Below are 19,797 nucleotides of genomic sequence, written 5' to 3' on the forward strand. Positions count from 1 at the left end.
TTGTCCTGCTGGAAGTTTAGACAAGCAATGTACGGGTCCAAACAGTGACAAAAATAACAAACTCGTCACATCCGGTATATCAGAGCTGTAGTCGAATTCGCGAGTGGTATGTCAGGAGACGTACAGTTTGAGCGGCCAAGTTTTGTGATCTGTCGACGGTGACGTTAAATTTCACTCGAAATCCCAGCACCTCAAACATCTAAACTGAAAAGTTTTCACTTTGGGAAACAATGGCAAACATTGCTGTTGCCAGAATAAAGCGAGAGTTCAAGGAAGTCGTCAACGACCAAGGGGTAAATCCCTACAAACTCTGTAACGTTGGCTTGTTTATACCTAAACAAAAGACATATTTTCACGTAGGAGATTCTCCAAAAGTAGATGTAAATGATTATGTTAATGTTATAATGGGCACATAACATAAAATTTGGTAATGATGCAAAATCATGAACAGAAGATAAGAAATGTGGATATTATTTCCAAAATTAACAAAGAACGAATATCTGTTGACAGTTAACCGTTTACTTAAAATATGTAATTCATGTCCGATTTTTAAGTTGAATAGTTTCAGTTACAAACGATGCCTTTACCCGTTATCAGTCCAAAAAATGAAATGTAAATCCCTCTCTCTCTCAACACGAACAGTACCGTGCTTGGTTTGTCGGTACATACTTTAACTGCTTCCTTTATTGACTATTTACACTTGTGCTTTTCTGATTTTTTGAAATGGCCAATCCAGTATAATCAGTGATCCAAAGCATGATGGAGTTCCTCACATGGGAAACTTAATATATAGGTTTGCATGTTGTCAAGTGAAATCACGAAAAGCTCTGTGTTAGCTATATTTCCAGTAAAACAAATCTGTTATATGCATATTTGCAGGAGGATTCCTCAAAACTAAGATCATGGCATGAAGATCTCTTAATTACGGAAATTTTAGAAATTCATTTTTTCTTTGATACATGTCTGTTTATCAGATACTTTTAATTATGCATGACAGGTTGCTCAGAGCCAAATCAAGGTACATCTTGTAGACGACAAATTCACAGAATTAAAGGGCGAAATAGCTGGACCTCCTGATACGCCATATGAGGGAGGACGATTTCACCTCAAGATTACGATTCCAGAAACATATCCGTTTAACCCACCAAAGGTAAACTTTTTGTTATTTTTGAGTGTAGAAATATTTGTTGAAGTTCAGTATCATTATAGAAGGAAATTTTTTTAATGTTAAGCTGTTTAAGTAGTCAGTACGCTTTGTACTATAAGCGAAATGGCAATTTAGTAGTTTGGGAAGTTCAAGCAGGTTTATGATAGCCCAGGTGAAGGCTCTTGTAAACTAATGGGGCTAAGGGTCGTGATTTTATGATTGTAGCTAAATTGAATATACATCTTGTATAATCAGATGTATCAACTAAGGGCTACCCTTTGCTTTTACTGCTATGTAAAATCTCTTTAGCTGCAGTAGTTTGCAAGAACTCCGACCCTGCAAGTGTCTCCGTAAAACCTGTATAACCCTTGCCAGACTCCTGAAGTGCCGATATGGTTTACTTTCTTTATGTTTATTTGTGTAATTCACTCATACTAATTACTGTGGCTATGTAAGACCTTTATTCTTAAGGTGAAGCTAAAGTCAGTCACTAAATCTGAATTAATTAATAAAGTAGTATTCCAGAAATGTTCTAAAAATATTTTAAGAATTCTACACCGCTTTTCAACAGAATAAATAGCAAACAATCGTCTGTACATAGCCACTCATTTGGTGACGCCATGTTGCCATGTTACAGCAATCTTGAGTTGCATCACAAAACCTAGAGGCTCTCATGTACCATCATTATTAGACAATTTGACAATGAAACAATGCAGACAAAAACGCATGTTACCCAACCAAAGAGTATCAACTCTGTTCTGTGTTCATAGGGCCGGTGTTTCTTTTAGTTTAACACACGGTCAGGGCAATGTCCGTGGACAATTGCATCATGTTTTAGTGGTCCTGCTCATCCTCGTCCTGCATGGGTGTAAGCATTTGGCCTAGTTTGCTGTACCGACTTCAGGGAATCATGGAAAATAGCAGGACATTCTGATTGATAACAGACCCCTTCATTCAGATTTTGGGATGATATTTTGTAATAAATCTGACTTTGCTGAGGGAAATACTGCAAAGTCACAATATTTTTCTTGAAGCAATGACTCTCTCGAGGCAGTTTTCTTTCCAGACCACCCTGACAAGTTACTGCTGCCTCCTACTCAACATGTACGCATTCTGACATGGGCAGCCTTTCTCATTTCCCTGCTCATAAATATATGGTTCAAAATACATCATTTTAACTCTTAAACTACCTGCAAAATCCATTTTATTACATTGATATCTGTCTATCCACTATAAGAAACCACACTGACCATCGAGTGCTAATAGTTTTTTTGACGCGACAGTCAACGTGATGGTTTCGGGGCTTGTGATCGGCCAAGCTCATAAGGGCTTCTACAATATGGCTACTGGGAGTGAGTTGTCCGTCAGTGCCATATCCCCAATGCTGAACTTCATTTTCTCAGCTTACAAAACTTCATAGAATTTTTTACACATTTTTCTGTGATAACTGTGTCCTATATCATTTTGGCTATGTGTATATAGTGGCAGACTTTGTGTTCAGTTTGTGGGATTTGATTTGTCATGACTTCTGTTTGTCTTGTTTTTCTTTGTAGGTGGTTTTTAAAACAAAAATTTGGCATCCCAATATTAGCTCTGTGACTGGGGCCATCTGTTTAGATATTTTGAAAGACCAATGGTAAGTTTATCTTGATACTGCACTGATTACATGTATAAAATCCTTCAAGCTGTCAAAAATTTATTCTTCAGGTGTTAAAATATCCATGGTTTGTCTTTATCTAAGTAGTCTTATCTGACTCTGTACAAATCAGTGGACCAAACACCTTATACAACCACGTTAAAGAGCAGTGTTATGTGCAGTTTTATTGATTTCTCTTCAGAAATAAATAAGTATTGGTATCAAAAGTATCATTTCAAGGCCTTTATGTGCTTCAGAAAGTACATTGTTACATGCCAAACTTGAACATTCAGCCAATCAGGATTTAGTTTTTGAACGAAGCTGGAATGCTCAGGGTAAACCACTGACCGTTGGCATGAACTTCCCTGTGTGTGACGCATAGATATTGTTGTTATATATGTTACACATTGTTGGAAGACAAGTTTGTTGTTCCCAATGCCCCATACATAGTGAGAGCGGGGGAATCCTGGTCAAAGATGTTGTGAACTTGAATCTTGATTGAGCAAAAACGTGTAACTGATTTAATAGTTTTTTTCAATTAACTGTACATGAGAGAGGTGACTTATATCTTATGACCATAGTCCATAGACAAATGAAGCCACATATTCATATGCAGCTTATGTTTCTTGGAGCCTGGCTCTAAGTTAAGAAGTATGTCATCTACCTAATGTGTGTGATGATTACCCCAGGGTCACTTTCTTCCACCTATAAATTTGACAACCACAATATAATGATAACAGCATAAAACACAACACGGATAATTATACGTAAATGAAATATACAATGTAACCTTGCTATAAGACACCTTGACACATCACTAAATCAGATCTGACGCAACCCAAGTCTTATTTCCCCCAAAATCTTCAGTATACATGTACCTGTTTTAAGATGAAATGGAGATTTTCATTTTTTGGAGCACAAGTAAATTACTGATGAATAGTTGTATGTTTCCATGGTATAAAGTTTATCCTTGTGATTGTAAATATTTATGTGGCTGTATGTTGTGTATATTCTATGTTGGCTTTAACTTATTGCTATGAAATTTCAGATTAGGTTAATATTATTCTTGTCATCATGCTTTAGGGCCGCAGCGATGACCCTGAGGACTGTGCTGCTATCATTACAAGCTTTGCTGGCCAATGCTGAACCTGATGACCCCCAGGATGCAGTTGTAGCAAAGCAGTATAAAGAAACTCAGGAAATTTTTCAAAAAACAGCTCGTCATTGGGCGAATATATATGCTGGAGGTAAGACAGGTTATGTGGTTTGTATTGGAGTTTGAATCCCGTTGAAAGAGTATACAAGTGAAGAATTAAAAGTAGAATTAGAAAATCCATCTGAGATGTCATTCATGCACTTTACATACAGTATTATGCCAAACCTTTATTACCTTTGTCAAGTTGACTATGTTTTTTCAAATATTCTTTTAACCCTGGACTGCCCACTGGGCATTTATTCATATTAGTAACCATGCTTTTACACTGCCCCGCACAGTGCCATATGGGCTTGGCAAAGAAGGCGTGCCTTCATACATATTAACTTTGCATGCTTACTTGAATACATTTCACAACATAACCCTGAATACATATATGGTGAAGTGGCCTTTTTCACACCAAAATGTATTCACACTCTTCCTAAAACGTTCTGCGATTGATAAAACAGGAAAATACAAGGCAACACCACATGAAACCAATCAGAATATCTCCCAACAGGATGATATAATACAATCCCCCCCCCCACCCCCACCCCCCATGACAACATACACCACTCCCATAAGGTCAGGGTATTCATAAGGATAGACAAGAATGCAACACAAAAATACCCCAAAACCCTTTGTTATAATATGGGGTTTAAAAAATTGTACCCATTGAGTTTCTGCATAATATTTGCTGTATTCTGTACATAACTCCTAAAGCCCGTAAAATAACCTAAGGTTTTCAAATCTACTAAATACATGTTTTGATATCATCTTGCTTATCTCCCCTGATTTAAGTGTATCCCGCATCATAGACATGTATGAAGGCTGTAGGTTATCTCCCCTAACTTAATCGTATCCTTATTGTACAGATACATGTATGCTCCCTGACTTAATTTTATCATGTATCGTTGAAGGGAAGAACAGCACCTGGCTAATGTTTATATCCGCTGAAAGATTACCATTCAATGTATCTTAAACCGACATTAAATATTTTCTAAATTTTTTTCAACCCAGTAAATGTTTAGTGAAACTTCATCTTCAGCTTCAGCGCTTCTCCATTATCGACATCAAGGTGACGTCACGTTTACTCTAGCTCTCTAAGATCAAAGGTTTTCTCCGTGTTGTAGTCAAAGCAGTAGCCTATGGCAGATAAAGTTTTGGACTCCGGCAATGATGGTCCAAGTGATAAATAGCTTTCTAGGAAATTTGGCATAGTGGAAGGATATTTCTTCGACTGCTTGAAATGTTAATATAGTAAGCCTGGTATATCATTTACAGTTTGAGCAGCCTATACAGGTAGATACTCAGCCAGGGTATTCCTGGTTCAGGTGCTAGCCTATGAAGGGGTTGTGCTGGTGATTATGACCCCTGTTAAATGTGCAAGAAATTACAATAGGATTGTCGTACAACTGGATTCATGCCCAATTCTGCAACAAATGGAATTAAGTCTGAGCTTCAATGAGGCTGATCTAGGCATTGAACTGTGAATGCTGAATTTTATACTTCAGTTTTGTGGTGGTGGCTTCTAACATGAGAGCAGTGCTGACCTAGTTATCGGGAAAATCAGAGAAAGCACCTTGACTTGAACACAGTGTTTCAATGATTTTACTGTATTTTACGAAAGAAAACAGAAAAGAACATCCTTTGTATGCAAGAAAGACAAATGAACAGAATTAAAATTCTTCAATTCTAATATATTTAGAGAAAGAAAAATTATACCGTTCCGATAAACCTTTGGCACACCCAATGAATATTTGTTATTTAGAAACTGCATGCTAAAATGAATGACTAAAAATTTGTATAATTTGAAGAGCGTGTCTAATTAGGCACTACGGTCTAATGCAGTTTGGGTCAAGACGGTATGATGCTGTGACATAATTTGTGATACCGTCGTTGAATATTACACGGATTGTGAATGGGTAAAGGCTATGTCGCAGCTTAGGCCGTGCAGTCTGATAGCAACATGTTTGATTGGATAAAATTCTTAAGATGTCTGCCTTGACACCAACCATTTCTGTGCATTGTCATTTTGTTTTACATGTTATGCGGTGAAATCTCATGAAAGAATATTGTTTTCCAGTACTCCAAATTCTCAGACCAGGAGTAATAATCATGTTTGTTTTTCTTTTTTTTTTTTTTTTTAATATTTAATAGTTGTTCATTGCCATAGCTCATTTTTTTTTTCTTGTACATTAACATGTTTTTATATGATAACACTAGCTGACAGCATTATGAATTCTCTCTTACAGCACCAAATAGGGTACCAGAATGTGAAGATAAGATAGCACAATTGAAGCAGATGGGCTTTGATGACGTAAGTATTTCATGTTGAGTTTAAATTGAAAATCCAGACGCAGTAACAATGTAACATCAGGTAACAATGCATGATAAATATTGATAGTAAATATTAGTTAAAATGACAAAAGGTTTAATTTTCCCCTTCACGGGGGTGGATATTTATGGGCAATCAAGGTTGTTTTAACGAGAAAACAATTTGTGCACAGTCGGAATAGCTGATGACGCTTTATAACATTGACAGCATTAAATTGTCATTGTTACTTTTCCTTCATGGCAGGAAATCTACAGTTTTTCTGCATATCACTCATATTGAATATTTTCATTTGTTGTCCATGTTAGGTCAGTTTTTTAGAATACCATATTTTCTGTCTGTTTCAGGACAAATCAAGAACAGCCCTTTCAACGACAAACTGGGATGTACCCCGAGCATTAGAGTCTCTGTTCAATTGACAGCAAGCCTTTGCTTTATAGACTTGTGTACATAACATTGAAATTGAAATGAATATACTGCGTTATCCATTGTCTTTTCACCAAGATGTGAATTCTGAGGTCAGTGCAAGTTTGTTAGGTTGTGGAAAGCATTGCATCATGGGATGTACCTCCATCTTGGCACACAGGAAGTGGAAAGTTTTGGTTTGCAGCAGATTTTGTTCACGGAAAAAAGTATTTAGTCCATATTATGAAGTGTTATTTGAGGAAAAGGATTCTGATTTACAGAAGTATGGTAGTTTTTAAAATTTGTATTCTTATTTAATTTGGATTTTTGAGCTATTGTTTACAGAATGACTTTTTTACCCCTTGGTTAACATTAAGCAATGGGTATTAGGGTAGTGATGTTCGTTCATCACTCCCTTTGTCTGTCCTTACCCCTGTTACCAAAATACGTTGAGAACTGATTCATGTATCATTAAAAAATACAATGAACTTGTTTATCTCCATTCCAGTGGACAGCCTTTCGAAATACACATTGTCAGACTTTTTGTAGTCAGAATTCTTATTTGGCTTAACAATGCTAAATCTTTAAAACTACTAGGCCAAATTCATTGAAACTGATGGAGCTACCATAATTTATCAGAATGTGGTTGGCGCTAACGACCTGTGACCTTTACTGTCTCAAATCAGAGTTCATATATGACTTAAACTATATCTCCAAAACTACAGAACCAAATTCAATGAATGCCAATCAGTGGAAATCATTTGAGTCTTCCCTCAAAGTGGGTGACGTAAATGACCTTTGACTCGCCAAAATATGTCCAGCATTTGTGCTCGGGAACACTGCATGTATTGTGGAGTGCAGCAGGACTGAGGAGGTTTGTCTAGTGAAGCTACATGGTTTTATCTAATTCATAGCATTGAGCATTCGGGTTCTTGGCTTGGACCAGGAGGTGATAAATAACATGAAGCTAAATGGGCGAAGAACTAATTTTTGCCAATTTCTAAGGCTTACAGGAGAAGAAAAAACATGACAGTATAGGCTGAAAAGAGCACATTTTTTTTCTGTCTGGGGGTGCCTGCTGCATAATTTTGTCATTTTTCCTCGCCGTACCTGAAAACGGCAAAGCTGGCATAATTTGCCGAGTCCATTGCGTCCTCCATCTGTAACACCCTGTAATTTATGCTGGGTGTGTGTTGCCTCTCAGCCAGTGGGAGTCGTTAAAACTGCCAACTTTTTCTTGTAAACTCGGAACCTACGTCCAACATTCCGGTTTCCCGATCGTCAAGCGGAAAACGAACTGTACTGTTCGCTACCCTGTGGGAAGAAGAGTTCTGCTGGAAATGTAAGAACTGCACTTCGGCGGTTTCTGACGGCAATTCTCCTCTTAACACAGATAGACTTCTTAGTTCTAAGGCAAAATGGAGTTGCCCACAGCTGATTTTGGCGCTGTCTTTATTTATAATTTGTCAGCTTGAGGTACATATTAGAATTTTTATTATGGCATGTACCTGCGAGGAAAAACATACTTTTTTCAAGGGTATTTAAATGATATTTAAATCTTCATCTCCTTTAATGACCTACAGGACAAAGACCCTATCATGTTTGAAGGTTAGGCAAATTCAGATTACTTTTCCAGAAGGAAATTTCTTACGTAAAAGCTATATTTTTCATTGTTCATGCTAAAATCTAATTCAGAAAGATCTCGTCTGGGTTAAATCAGTTTGTTTTTAACTGAAGGACTCTGGTCATGTGACTACAGAGTGTGCTGATGATTGGCTCAGTGCAGCGGTGACATCACTTCAGAACTATGAATAACAGACAATGGTTTGTCTGATTCCATTCAGGTTACCGTTTTCATGGTTTTGATTAACAGTTTGATCATAGTGGTGTTTCAGAACACATCCGTGAGAATCACAGGGAACATTTGAAAGAGCATAAGAGGGGAGCGGAGGCCTATTTACATGTTCATCTGCCTGACACAGTTTTATGTTGTTCTGCTGGTCAGTCTGATGCTCTGGATTCACTCACAGAAATTTGTGGGCTTTAGTGAAACAGTTTCTTGTGCAAGTGGACGTTACTGGAAAATTGAGCTCACGAAAAGTATTGTATCACAAGTACAAGAGTAACAAATAACCCGCGATTTCTTTTTCTGCTTTCAGCCTCCAATACCATCCGTGGTATTGAAAGCAGAAAAGTTTTTGTCAACTGGCCTTCCGTTAAATGTTGGAATATTCAAAATTAGGGAGAAAATTCTATGAACATAGGTTTTTACACGGCACAAGCACTCAACAAGCGAAAAAGGACACTTCATTCAGCCATTGTCGTATTTAAGAGTAAAGAGAAAATATTTGTTGGTATATGAAGGCATAATTGTCATCATAACCAGAATGTGTTTTATTTTTTCGAACCATTATGAGTGAGATAGTTAGAAATTTTGACATTTCTTTTACTGGCAGCATTTTCAAACCTGGCAATCCCACATTGAGAATTGAAAGCCAGGGTATGTTTATGTGTAGAGGAAGCAACAGATTGAAATGGCTTAATTTAGATTGGCCTGGCACTCCCAGCTGGCACAGCTATGGCATGTTACCCAGGACCAACCCATTGCTAATTCTTGAGTGATACCAGACGTAAAGTAAATGGCATAACTTAAAAATCTAACCATTAAATAAGCTACTAAAAGTTATATTATTAGCTTGTTATTTAATGAACCTGCGGATGGTTGTGGGTTTCCTCAGGGCTCCGCCCGATTTCCTACCACTATAATGCTGGTTGTCGTTGGATAATTGAAATATTCTTGAGTACGGCGTAAAACATCAATCATATAAATAAATAAATGTTATTAAATGTGGTAGTGTTTTTGTCTGTCTTGACAGATCCAAATATTAAAATCACCAAGATTTATCTGCTGTAAGTATCTTAGTTGACTATAAAAATAAACTTTACCCTGTCGCTTTATCTTTTGTATACTGAATGCTCTGAAAAATTAGACTAATGTATCTTTACTTTCGGCACAGTCCAGCGTCGCATGTTTAGGAGGCTTTTATCCCATCCAGATTTCCCTAAAGAAGGTGGTCATGAAGTACTTGTATAAGCAATAAATACGTAAGTTTTGTGATAAAGTTTTGGCTCTATTTATTGTGAAGAAAAAACACAAGAAATAATTTAACACTGAACATGCAGAAGCTGTTTTGCCAGCCAATTTTCTTTTTTGATTTTCAACTAGATTCTTGTCATATTCTGTATATTAAGCTTGGTTGACTTGGGCCACACAACTGCCAAGATCTATGTGTTTCAGTTTACATCAATGTAATCAATATAAACCCTACTCAGAGTTACATGTATGTTGAGGTTATTATTTAAATCTCGTATCGTGGATATTTCCTTCTCTCAAAGAAAAGATTTCCATGGTTTCAGGGTAAACAGAAATCTGCTAGGCAATTTGCATGGTAATTCGATGAGAATTTAATTGTTGCTCCCACTCGAACAGTTTCCATTCCCATTTATGCTCTTCGCAGAACCTGAATGACGTGCATTCTCAGATGTTCCATTACTGTGTAATCACGGATGATTATTTTTGGTCACGTAATTTCTCTTCTGCATTTTGCACAGTGACTAAGATGTCACAAATTCCTTAGCAGAATTCTTCGTTACCACACAAAAGTTGAAATAATGCATGTTATAAATATTTCTATGTCTGCAGTTCAGTGTCCAGTTACCAAAAAGCGTCAAACCTGTTAAATCACGAGCTTTCAAACAAACTAAACCAATAACTTGAATTGTTCACCTTATTGGAAAATGTTAAAAATTTTGGGGGAGGGAGGGATGTTGATTAATGCAGCAACTTGAGGTATTGTAAATATAACAGAATAATTATGTAAGATAACCCTGGAAGCATCGACTTAATGAAATGGCACGTTGTTTTAACTATGTCTGCTTAAAAAGTGCTGTGACCTCTGTGGCCTGCGGATGGTCGTGGGTTTCCCGTGGGCTCTGCCCGGTTTCCCCCACCATAATGCGGACAGTCAGTGTCTAGTAGTTTGTGGTATTAATTACCTGAGAGTTGTGGATGGGGTAGGGGAAAGCAGTTTAACTAGCCAGGTCTCTTCCATGAAGAATCTGAAGCTTTGGCTGTGCTCTCAGCAGGAATCCTACTTCCTATCTGTCTCGTACTAAAATCCTAGCGCATACCATTTCCTATGTAGGGAATAGGACTTGTTATATGTACATATGTAGAGTCCAGAAATATGAGACATTGTTTCTGTGCAAGTCGAGTAAGTCTGGTTACACACCGGACACTTGAAGGCCATACAAAAACTGTATTTAGACTCCGCTGAAGGTGGTATTGTAGGAACCATTTAAACTTGTTGGAAATCAAATGTTTGTGGAGAAAAAGATCACATTTTTGTACCTGTTTATTTTATTTATTTATTTGATTGGTGTTTTACGCTGAACTCAAGAATATTTCTTTTATACTATGCCAGCCAGTATAATGGTGGGAGGAAACTGGACAAAGCTCAAGGAAATCCACGACCATCCACAGGTTGAGGAAAGACCTTCCCACGTACGGCCGAAGAGGAAGCCAGCATGTATTGTTTAAGGCTGTCCTGTGTGTAACATGTTAACTGTACATTCTATCAGTTTTTCAATACTGGCTGTGCCCTTCCACTGGAGTACATGTATCTACGGGGTTTATGTTCAAATATATAAACTCAAACGCGTTACTGTAACATAGATTTTCTTACAATGTTTTGTTCATCATTCAGCCGTTGACTGTCTTTTTTTTAGAGGAAGATATCCGTATTAGTTCATTCATTCACCGCTCATGAATATTCATTTTTCTATAGTAGCTTATGTAAACAAGAGTTACAGTATGCTGTAAAAATGATTCTTGTAGAGGTTTCCGGTGTGCCATGGGTAATTACTTAGTTACCTCCCTTGGAAGTAGAATAGATAGTTATGATGTCGGTACAAGGACAGTATTAAATCCAGCTTTCACAGATAGGTTGCTTTTTATAGCCTATACATCACAGATCAACTAGCCTAAACATAACCTATTAGCTCTGCCAAATATGTTAGAATATTTGGTATACCTGTGAAGTTATATAGGTGTACACCACAAACTGAAAGTACTGAATCCCATTTTCTTGTGAACTCCAAGTTTACTAAAGCCCTTTGTATTGTACATCTTCAGACAACATTAGTGACTGACATTAGCTTGTCCAAGTTCATTTCTGGACAGTCCAGACAGCAGTCAGTTACAGAGGTAACCTGCCTGGACACAGTTCTCTCTGTGCCAGCTGGAGAGAGCTGCAGTTGGAACGGTGTTGTCACACTATTGATTTATCAGACAGCTGTTGGTTTGCTACATTTAAAGTGAGGCAGCCTTTACGTTTTTGTTTGTTTGGTATGCCTGTGACATCTCAGTGTGTGTTTCATAGAGGCCCTAGGGTAGGTGCATGTGTTTTGGACAAGAATCACAAGGGAAATGTCACAACAGACAGCTGAAAAGCCATCTCATGTGTAATAGCCTTCATAGTGTGAAAAGAATATCTGTTCTGTTTGATATTAGCATTGAATATATTAATGTAGAATGATATCACTTTCTATCACTCTGGATTTTCTTAATGTTCTCTGCAGTAAAAGTCATGAGATGCATAAATTTTATATATGAATGAGTGGAGATACATTGATCTGCAAGCTACACTCAAGATTTACAGAAGCCTCCGAGCTAACCTATAGCATGCTTACAGGGGATTCTAGGCACAGCTTTGTTGTGATCTATCACAACATGAAGTGTAATTCTTTTCCATGAACTATCCAAGGACAGGCAAGCAGTTTAGTTGCTTAAGGTTAATCGTATAAAGCCTTTGTGTTACAATTCTTGCCAATGAATATTGTTGTTACGGAAAGGTGACTAGACCCAGATGCATATTTCCACAAAAGTTCTGTTGAAAGTTCAGTGAGGTTTTCTTGAAGTTCTCAAAATGCATCCCTTTCTTTCTCTGAAGTGAAACGGAGATCCATATACCAGTTTTTGTGGTTGGCACATGAGGCCATGAAAGACCTTTATTGTTTTCAGTACCGTGTACATCCATTATTTTTTATACTACCATACATAAAATTCCATTTATACAGAGTGTTGAGCAGAATTCGCTGTAAACATGTTTTGACTTTGTATTTATGCATTTAATTGTCAATTCCTGTAAATTTTGATTTTTATCACGTGAATTAAGCTGCTTTCACAGCACATGCTCTTATTCAAGTCTTTAAATCCCATGAGATGTCCCAGTGTTATTTAATGTTAGATAAGGGAGATAACTTCCATAAGTTCAGTTGATATAATGCTGTGAACAGATATGCTTTCTTACAGTTATGCTATGTCTCTGTATAACAAGATATGTAATAGTACAAATAAATGTAATTAAAGTATTTGATCATCATTTAAACACACAAAATAGAGAAAAATAGTGGTGCATGTATACCAGTTGGCATGATTTAATAAACAACACATTTTCAGATTTAAATACTGAACTAAGTAACAAAGCTTTTCTTTCCTTCCATATCCTCCTCTGTATGGGACATTGAAACCGTATCATATTGTCCTAAGCAGGTGAAATAAGTTTTAAGGTGCCAATCATAGAGTAAATGAACAGAACTTCATGCGGGAAAAAATTCTGTTATGTATCCTGTTTTGATCCCTCACAAAATAATACACTGTGCTTCATAGTGATTTAGATCTTTCATACATTTTCTTTAATTGACCATTACCCCCCAAAGCCCCATACAGATTTCTGTTGTTGTTGTTTTTTTTGTCAAGTTCATTTTAGCATCTTACAACAATAGTTGCAAGGAACTCATTTGAGTTACATGCATTATATTGTGTGGATTTTCTTTTATAGAAATGTGAAAACTACCGACCCATTTTTTCCCGTTATATTGAAATGAATAAAATACGTTTAAAAATGAATGGAACAGAAAGGTCCAGGCTGGTGTAACAAGATCTCCACTGTATGATGAACACATAATGGAGTGATTTACATTTCATTCAATAAAGAATATCTCAGAACCTGAAGTAATGTCTTTGAATATGTCTGTCCTTCATTGTGTCTGAAGGTGTCCACATCAGTTTAATAACGAGTTGAAACTTAATTTTGTGCTCTGAAATAAAAGTTGTGAACAGACAGTTTAGTTTAAATGAATAGCTTGGTCCAGTTTAACCAGTTAAACACAATGTTTTTGTGACGAAAACTAAATATATTTATAAGCCTAAATATATATATATATATATATATATATATATATATATATATCATCTACAGTGATAATCAGTTCACACAGGGTTTGGAGGAGCCCCTCATCTAAAGTGATCATCAGGTGACACAAGGTTTGAGTGAACCCCTCATCTACAGTGATCATCAGGTGACAGGGTTTGAGTGAACCCCTCATCTACAGTGATCATCAGTTGACGCAAGGTTTGAGTGAACCCCTCATCTACAGTGATCATCAGGTAACACAAGGTTTGAGTGAAACCCTCATTTAAAGTGATCATCAGGTGACACATGGTTTGAGTGAACCCCTCATCTACAGTGATCATCAGGTGACACAAGGTTTGAGTGAACCCCTCATCTACAGTGGTCATCAGGTGACACATGATTTGGGTGAACTTCTCATCTACAGTGATCATCAGGTGACACATGGTTTGAGTGAGCCCCTCATCTACAGTGATCATCAGGTGACACATGATTTGGGTGAACTCCTCATCTACAGTGATCATCAGGTGACACATGATTTGGGTGAACTCCTCATCTACAGTGATCATCAGGTGGCACATGGTTTGAGTGAGCCCCTCATCTACAGTGATCATCAGGTGACACAAGGTTTGAGTGAACCCCTCATCTACAGTGATCATCAGGTGACAGGGTTTGAGTGAACCCCTCATCTACAGTGATCATCAGTTGACGCAAGGTTTGAGTGAACCCCTCATCTACAGTGATCATCAGGTAACACAAGGTTTGAGTGAAACCCTCATTTAAAGTGATCATCAGGTGACACATGGTTTGAGTGAACCCCTCATCTACAGTGATCATCAGTTGACGCAAGGTTTGAGTGAACCCCTCATTTACAGTGATCATCAGGTGACACATGATTTGAGTGAACCCCTCATCTACAGTGGTCATCAGGTGACACAAGGTTTGAGTGAACCCCTCATCTACAGTGATCATCAGTTGACGCAAGGTTTGAGTGAACCCCTCATCTACAGTGATCATCAGGTGACACATGATTAGAGTGAACCCCTCATCTACAGCGGTCATCAGGTGACACAAGGTTTGAGTGAACCCCTCATCTACAGTGATCATCAGGTGACACATGGTTTGAGTGAACCCCTCATCTACAGTGGTCATTTGGTGACACATGGTTTGGGTGAACCCCTCATCTACAATGGTCATCAGGTGACACAGGGTTTGAGTGAACCCTTCATTTAAAGTGGTCATCAGGTGACACATGATTTGGGTGAACTCTTCATCTACAGTGGTCATCAGGTGACACAAAGTTTGGGGGAGCCCCTCATCTACAGTGATCATCAGGTGACACATGGTTTGAGTGAACCCCTCATCTACAGTGGTCATCAGGTGACACATGTTTTGGGTGAACCCCTCATCTACAGCGGTCACAAGGTGACTCATGGTTTGAGTGAACCCCTCATCTACAGTGATCATCAGGTGACACAGGGTTTGAGTGAACCCCTCATCTACAGTGATCATCAGGTGACACAGGGTTTGAGTGAACCCCTCATCTACAGTGATCATCATGTGACACAAGGTTTGAGTGAACCCCTCATCTACAGTGATCATCAGGTGACACATGATTTGAGTGAACCCCTCATTTACAGTGATCGTCAGGTGACACATGGTTTGAGTGAACCCCTCAATTACAGTGATCATCAGGTGACACAAGGTTTGAGTGAACCCCTCATTTACAGTGATCATCAGGTGGCACAAAGTTTGGGGGAGCCCCTCATCTACAGTGATCATCATGTGACACAGGGTTTGAGTGTCCCTCATCTACAGTGATCATCAGGTGACACAGGGTTTGAGTGAACCCCTCATCTACAGTGGTCATCAGGTGACACAAGGTTTGAGTGAACCCCTCATCTACAGTGATCATCAGGTGACACAGGGTTTGAGTGAACCCCTCATCTACAGTGATCATCAGGTGACACATGGTTTGAGTGAACCCCTCATTTACAGTGATCATCAGGTGACACAGGGTTTGAGTGAACCTCTCATTTACAGTGATCATCATGTGACACAAGGTTTGAGTGAACCCCTCATTTACAGTGATCATCAGGTGACACAAGGTTTGAGTGAACCCCTCATTTACAGTGGTCATCAGGTGACACAAGTTTGGGTGAGGCAGTCATGTACAATGATTATCAAGTGACACATGGTTTAGGTGAACCCCTCATCTATTTGGTTAGAGTGGGCCTGTATTACTTGTAGATGCATACATGTGATACTGACCCCAACGCGATTTCTCTACTCTCTGTACTACAATTCCTCACAAAGATCTTATTGAAAGAATATCGTCGTTAATTGTTTCGATATTTGTTAAAACAGCTCACCGTTACATTAACGTCAGAAGCATTAAGGCTTTCTTTAGTTCTACTATTTATAAAGGTTACCACTCATGGGATGTTACATTATTTATTGAATTACTTGAATTTCTAATTAATAACATCTATGGGGGAAATCGGGGATGCCATTTACCAACAGTGCATAGGTATTCCAATAGGTACCAGTTATGCGCCTCTTTTGGCAGACCTATACATGTTTTCATATGAATACGACTATATGCAGAAATTACTTAAAAGCAATATCTTTTTTATTTTTTTAAAGCTCGATCCTTTTCATTTACCAAGCGGTGTATTCATGATCTACTGGCATTAAATAACCTTCATAATGCTGAAGCGGTGAAGGAAATCTAACCGCCTTCATTGGATTTAAAGGAGACAACAGATAGTCCTGATGGTACATCTTATTTGGATCTATAGCTGTGCAAAGACGAACAAGGTCTCCTTTCACGCCTCCTTAACGACAAAAGGGATAATTTAATGTTTCATATTGTAAATTATCCTTATTTATATATATATATATAAAATATATATATATATATATATATATATATATATATATATATATATATATATATATATATATATATATATATATATATATATATATATATATATCTTGCCCTGTAGCATTTGTCAGATCTTGCGTAAATTGTGATGACTTTAATCTGCGTCACAAGTTGTTAGTTCAAAAACTAGTTTGTCAAGAATACTCCATCAAACGCCTTCGTTCTAAGTTTCTCAAGTAAGGCAGGTAAGGGCAGTCCGTTCAGAATCTCTGGAGTTGCATTGTGATCAACCACATAGACGGCGCTGTTATCGTTATGTATATATCTATCGCGTACATGGTATTTAACAACACAGATAGCTTTTATACAGACCAGCATGTCATGTGTAACATCATAGATGGTGCCTCTTGTAGTATGAGATCCTTACATATTAACGGGAAAGACGTAATCCTCCATTACTTTTGAATCACAATCTCCTCATGTATCTAACACCGCTTACCCTGGGGCTAGGGGCCGTAAAGGCAGCCATCCTTAATTCATCTGCATGAAGCCTTTATGAACAGTTGCGATCAAAGCGCAACTGGGATACCTTGTTTAATTGTTATTTGACCTAGAACTCATTCATGGACTACGAATTTGAACTTTGATATGGAATTCTTGCCTGGAATATCATCTGTCTGCCCGGCATCATTGAAAACTGATGACCGCTTCTCTCTTGTGTTACGGCTTTATTTCTTATTTGTATAATTTCTTATATATCTTTGTCTTTGGGAGCTAGTGTTAAACGTTGTTTTGGAAATGACTGCCCGTCATCATTGAAAACTGATGACCGCTTCTCTCTTGTGTTACGGCTTTATTTCTTATTTGTATAATTTCTTACATATCTTTGTTTTTGGGAGCTAGTGTTAAACGTTGTTTTGGAAATGGATCTTGCGAATATCGACTTGGAACGCCCTTTACCGACTACGAATGGTATATGAATGTCGGGCATGACGCTTATATTCGGTGGACAAAGTCATGCCAACAGCTTATGTGGTTTTGGTGGACTTGTCATGCTGGCATCTGTACGTGGTTTGTATAGACTTGTCATGCTGACAGTTGTACGTGGTTTGGGTAGACTTATACTGGGAGCTGTATATGGTTTGAGTGGACTTGCTATTCTAGCATCTTTTTGTGATTGTAATTGTAATCATGTCAATTGCACAAAATTTGGGTGACACTGGCAGTTACATGGGCGGATGCAAATGAGTCGAATTGGTTCGTAACCGTGTATATTCCTTAGTCTCCAGCTGGAAAGGATTGCAGTTAGCAGTCTGGTGCCACTTTATGAAAATGGCAGCGGCAGAATGGCTTGATTCTAAGGAACGACTCACTGCTAGTCACCTACAAATTGTTTAGACTGCTGATGCTAAGCGCTACAAGGGATTTGATTTGGATTCTCATTCTGGCCTGTACATGGTGTGGCTCTGTGGAATTGCGTTTGTATTCAATAGCTACAAAACGATTGGTCGGGCTTTGCATACTGATATATGATAATAGTTTTGTTGCCGGAGTTATCATACTCACATATAATAACAAATGATTTGCATAAACACCGCCTTTCCTCGGGGATACTTCAGATAGTTTGGTCTGTTGATTCCACAGCGAGTAAACTAGAAAGGCAATTTTGTTTTTCTATATTTTGTAAGTAGTCGTTTTTGACTATGGAATAAAATGATTGATTGGTAGAACAACCACTGCTTCAGTATAAGCCTTAACTAATTTCCCGTCGAATTTACGTCACGTGATATGCGTATGTCCGAATCGCATGATAAACGGCGATAATACACGTTTCCGGGGCTTAACCTGAAATTAGGCACTGACCATTGTCGTATTGACATGAGTCTACCCTTATTTCACTCAGCTATCACCTTCATCACAAGACCAGTGTTTTTGATCGGAGACTTCTGGGCTTTATGGCGTAGGTGATTGATAGTACAATGTTAGATATACGTGTCAGAATAGATTAAGTTACAATAATATCACTTGGAATTGGATCCGATAATACGTCTTGATTGCGCATGACGCTACAGTGTTCAGATCGTACCACAAAACACATTTGACCAACGTACAAGTGAAAACGCAAGCATATATCGGTTATATATCGAACGAACAATCGTGTATGGAATACATATTGCTTCATAATGGTAATATGCCAGGTTAGATCCTTTTAGTATATGTAATATGTAGTACAGTGTATGTTGACGTTCACCAATTTCCATCAAATTCGCTGACACACCTGGATTTCACGTACACTGACGTTAATCTTGACAGTATGAAAAGCGCGATTTCCCTGGGGAGTTTAGCGTTTCCCTGAGTGTTTGGGGTTTTAACGTCGTACTTAACATGTTTTCAGTCATGTGACGACGAGGACTCATTGGGTGCGTGTACATTATATTATGTGAATATTATATGTTAATACCGAGTAAAGTAATCTAGTTTTGTTGTCGGTTATCTCTGTGTATAAATTGCAGTGAATTTATGGACTGTTGCTTGTCACTGCATATTAGACCGGCAGTTTCAGATTGCCAGTCCTTGCCTACAGGTGTGCAGATCCTGAATGTAACGCTCTGTGCAAGCACTTTGTAGTTATAAGAAGTGATATCGTTACTCGATGAAAGGATTTATTGCCCACAGTGTTCAGATTTAGGCGAAGCCATTCTTCACTTCTTAACGCCTCCGACTTCTTGATCGGCCTAGCTCGGAGAGAAAGGCCTCCTGTTGGCACGCCTGCATGTTTACTAATAGGCTTACCTGTGAGCGGGTTGTCAAGACTTAGATACCAAGTCACGGGCAGACAAGCCAACCGTGGAGCTGTATTACGAATCGTATACTAAGACTATATGACCAGCAGTTTGCACATAGTGACAGCGGAATGGGGAGAGTGATTTTGGCTTTGC

At 38.1% G+C, this 19,797-nt stretch overlaps 1 protein-coding gene across 1 annotated transcript; it reads left to right on the top strand.

The window, feature by feature from the left end:
• Positions 1 to 109: 109 nt before the first annotated feature.
• Positions 110 to 10,511, top strand: LOC135472291 (ubiquitin-conjugating enzyme E2 K-like). The gene is made up of 6 exons (XM_064751733.1): positions 110 to 293; positions 998 to 1,150; positions 2,701 to 2,783; positions 3,867 to 4,030; positions 6,231 to 6,295; positions 6,658 to 10,511. Exons 1-6 carry the CDS (start codon positions 231 to 233, stop codon positions 6,727 to 6,729), a joined length of 600 nt encoding a protein of 199 aa, XP_064607803.1. The 5' UTR covers positions 110 to 230; the 3' UTR covers positions 6,730 to 10,511.
• The last annotated feature ends 9,286 nt before the right edge of the window (positions 10,512 to 19,797 follow it).

This window comes from Liolophura sinensis, chromosome 8, assembly GCF_032854445.1.
Source record: "Liolophura sinensis isolate JHLJ2023 chromosome 8, CUHK_Ljap_v2, whole genome shotgun sequence".
Lineage (NCBI taxonomy): Eukaryota > Metazoa > Mollusca > Polyplacophora > Chitonida > Chitonidae > Liolophura > Liolophura sinensis.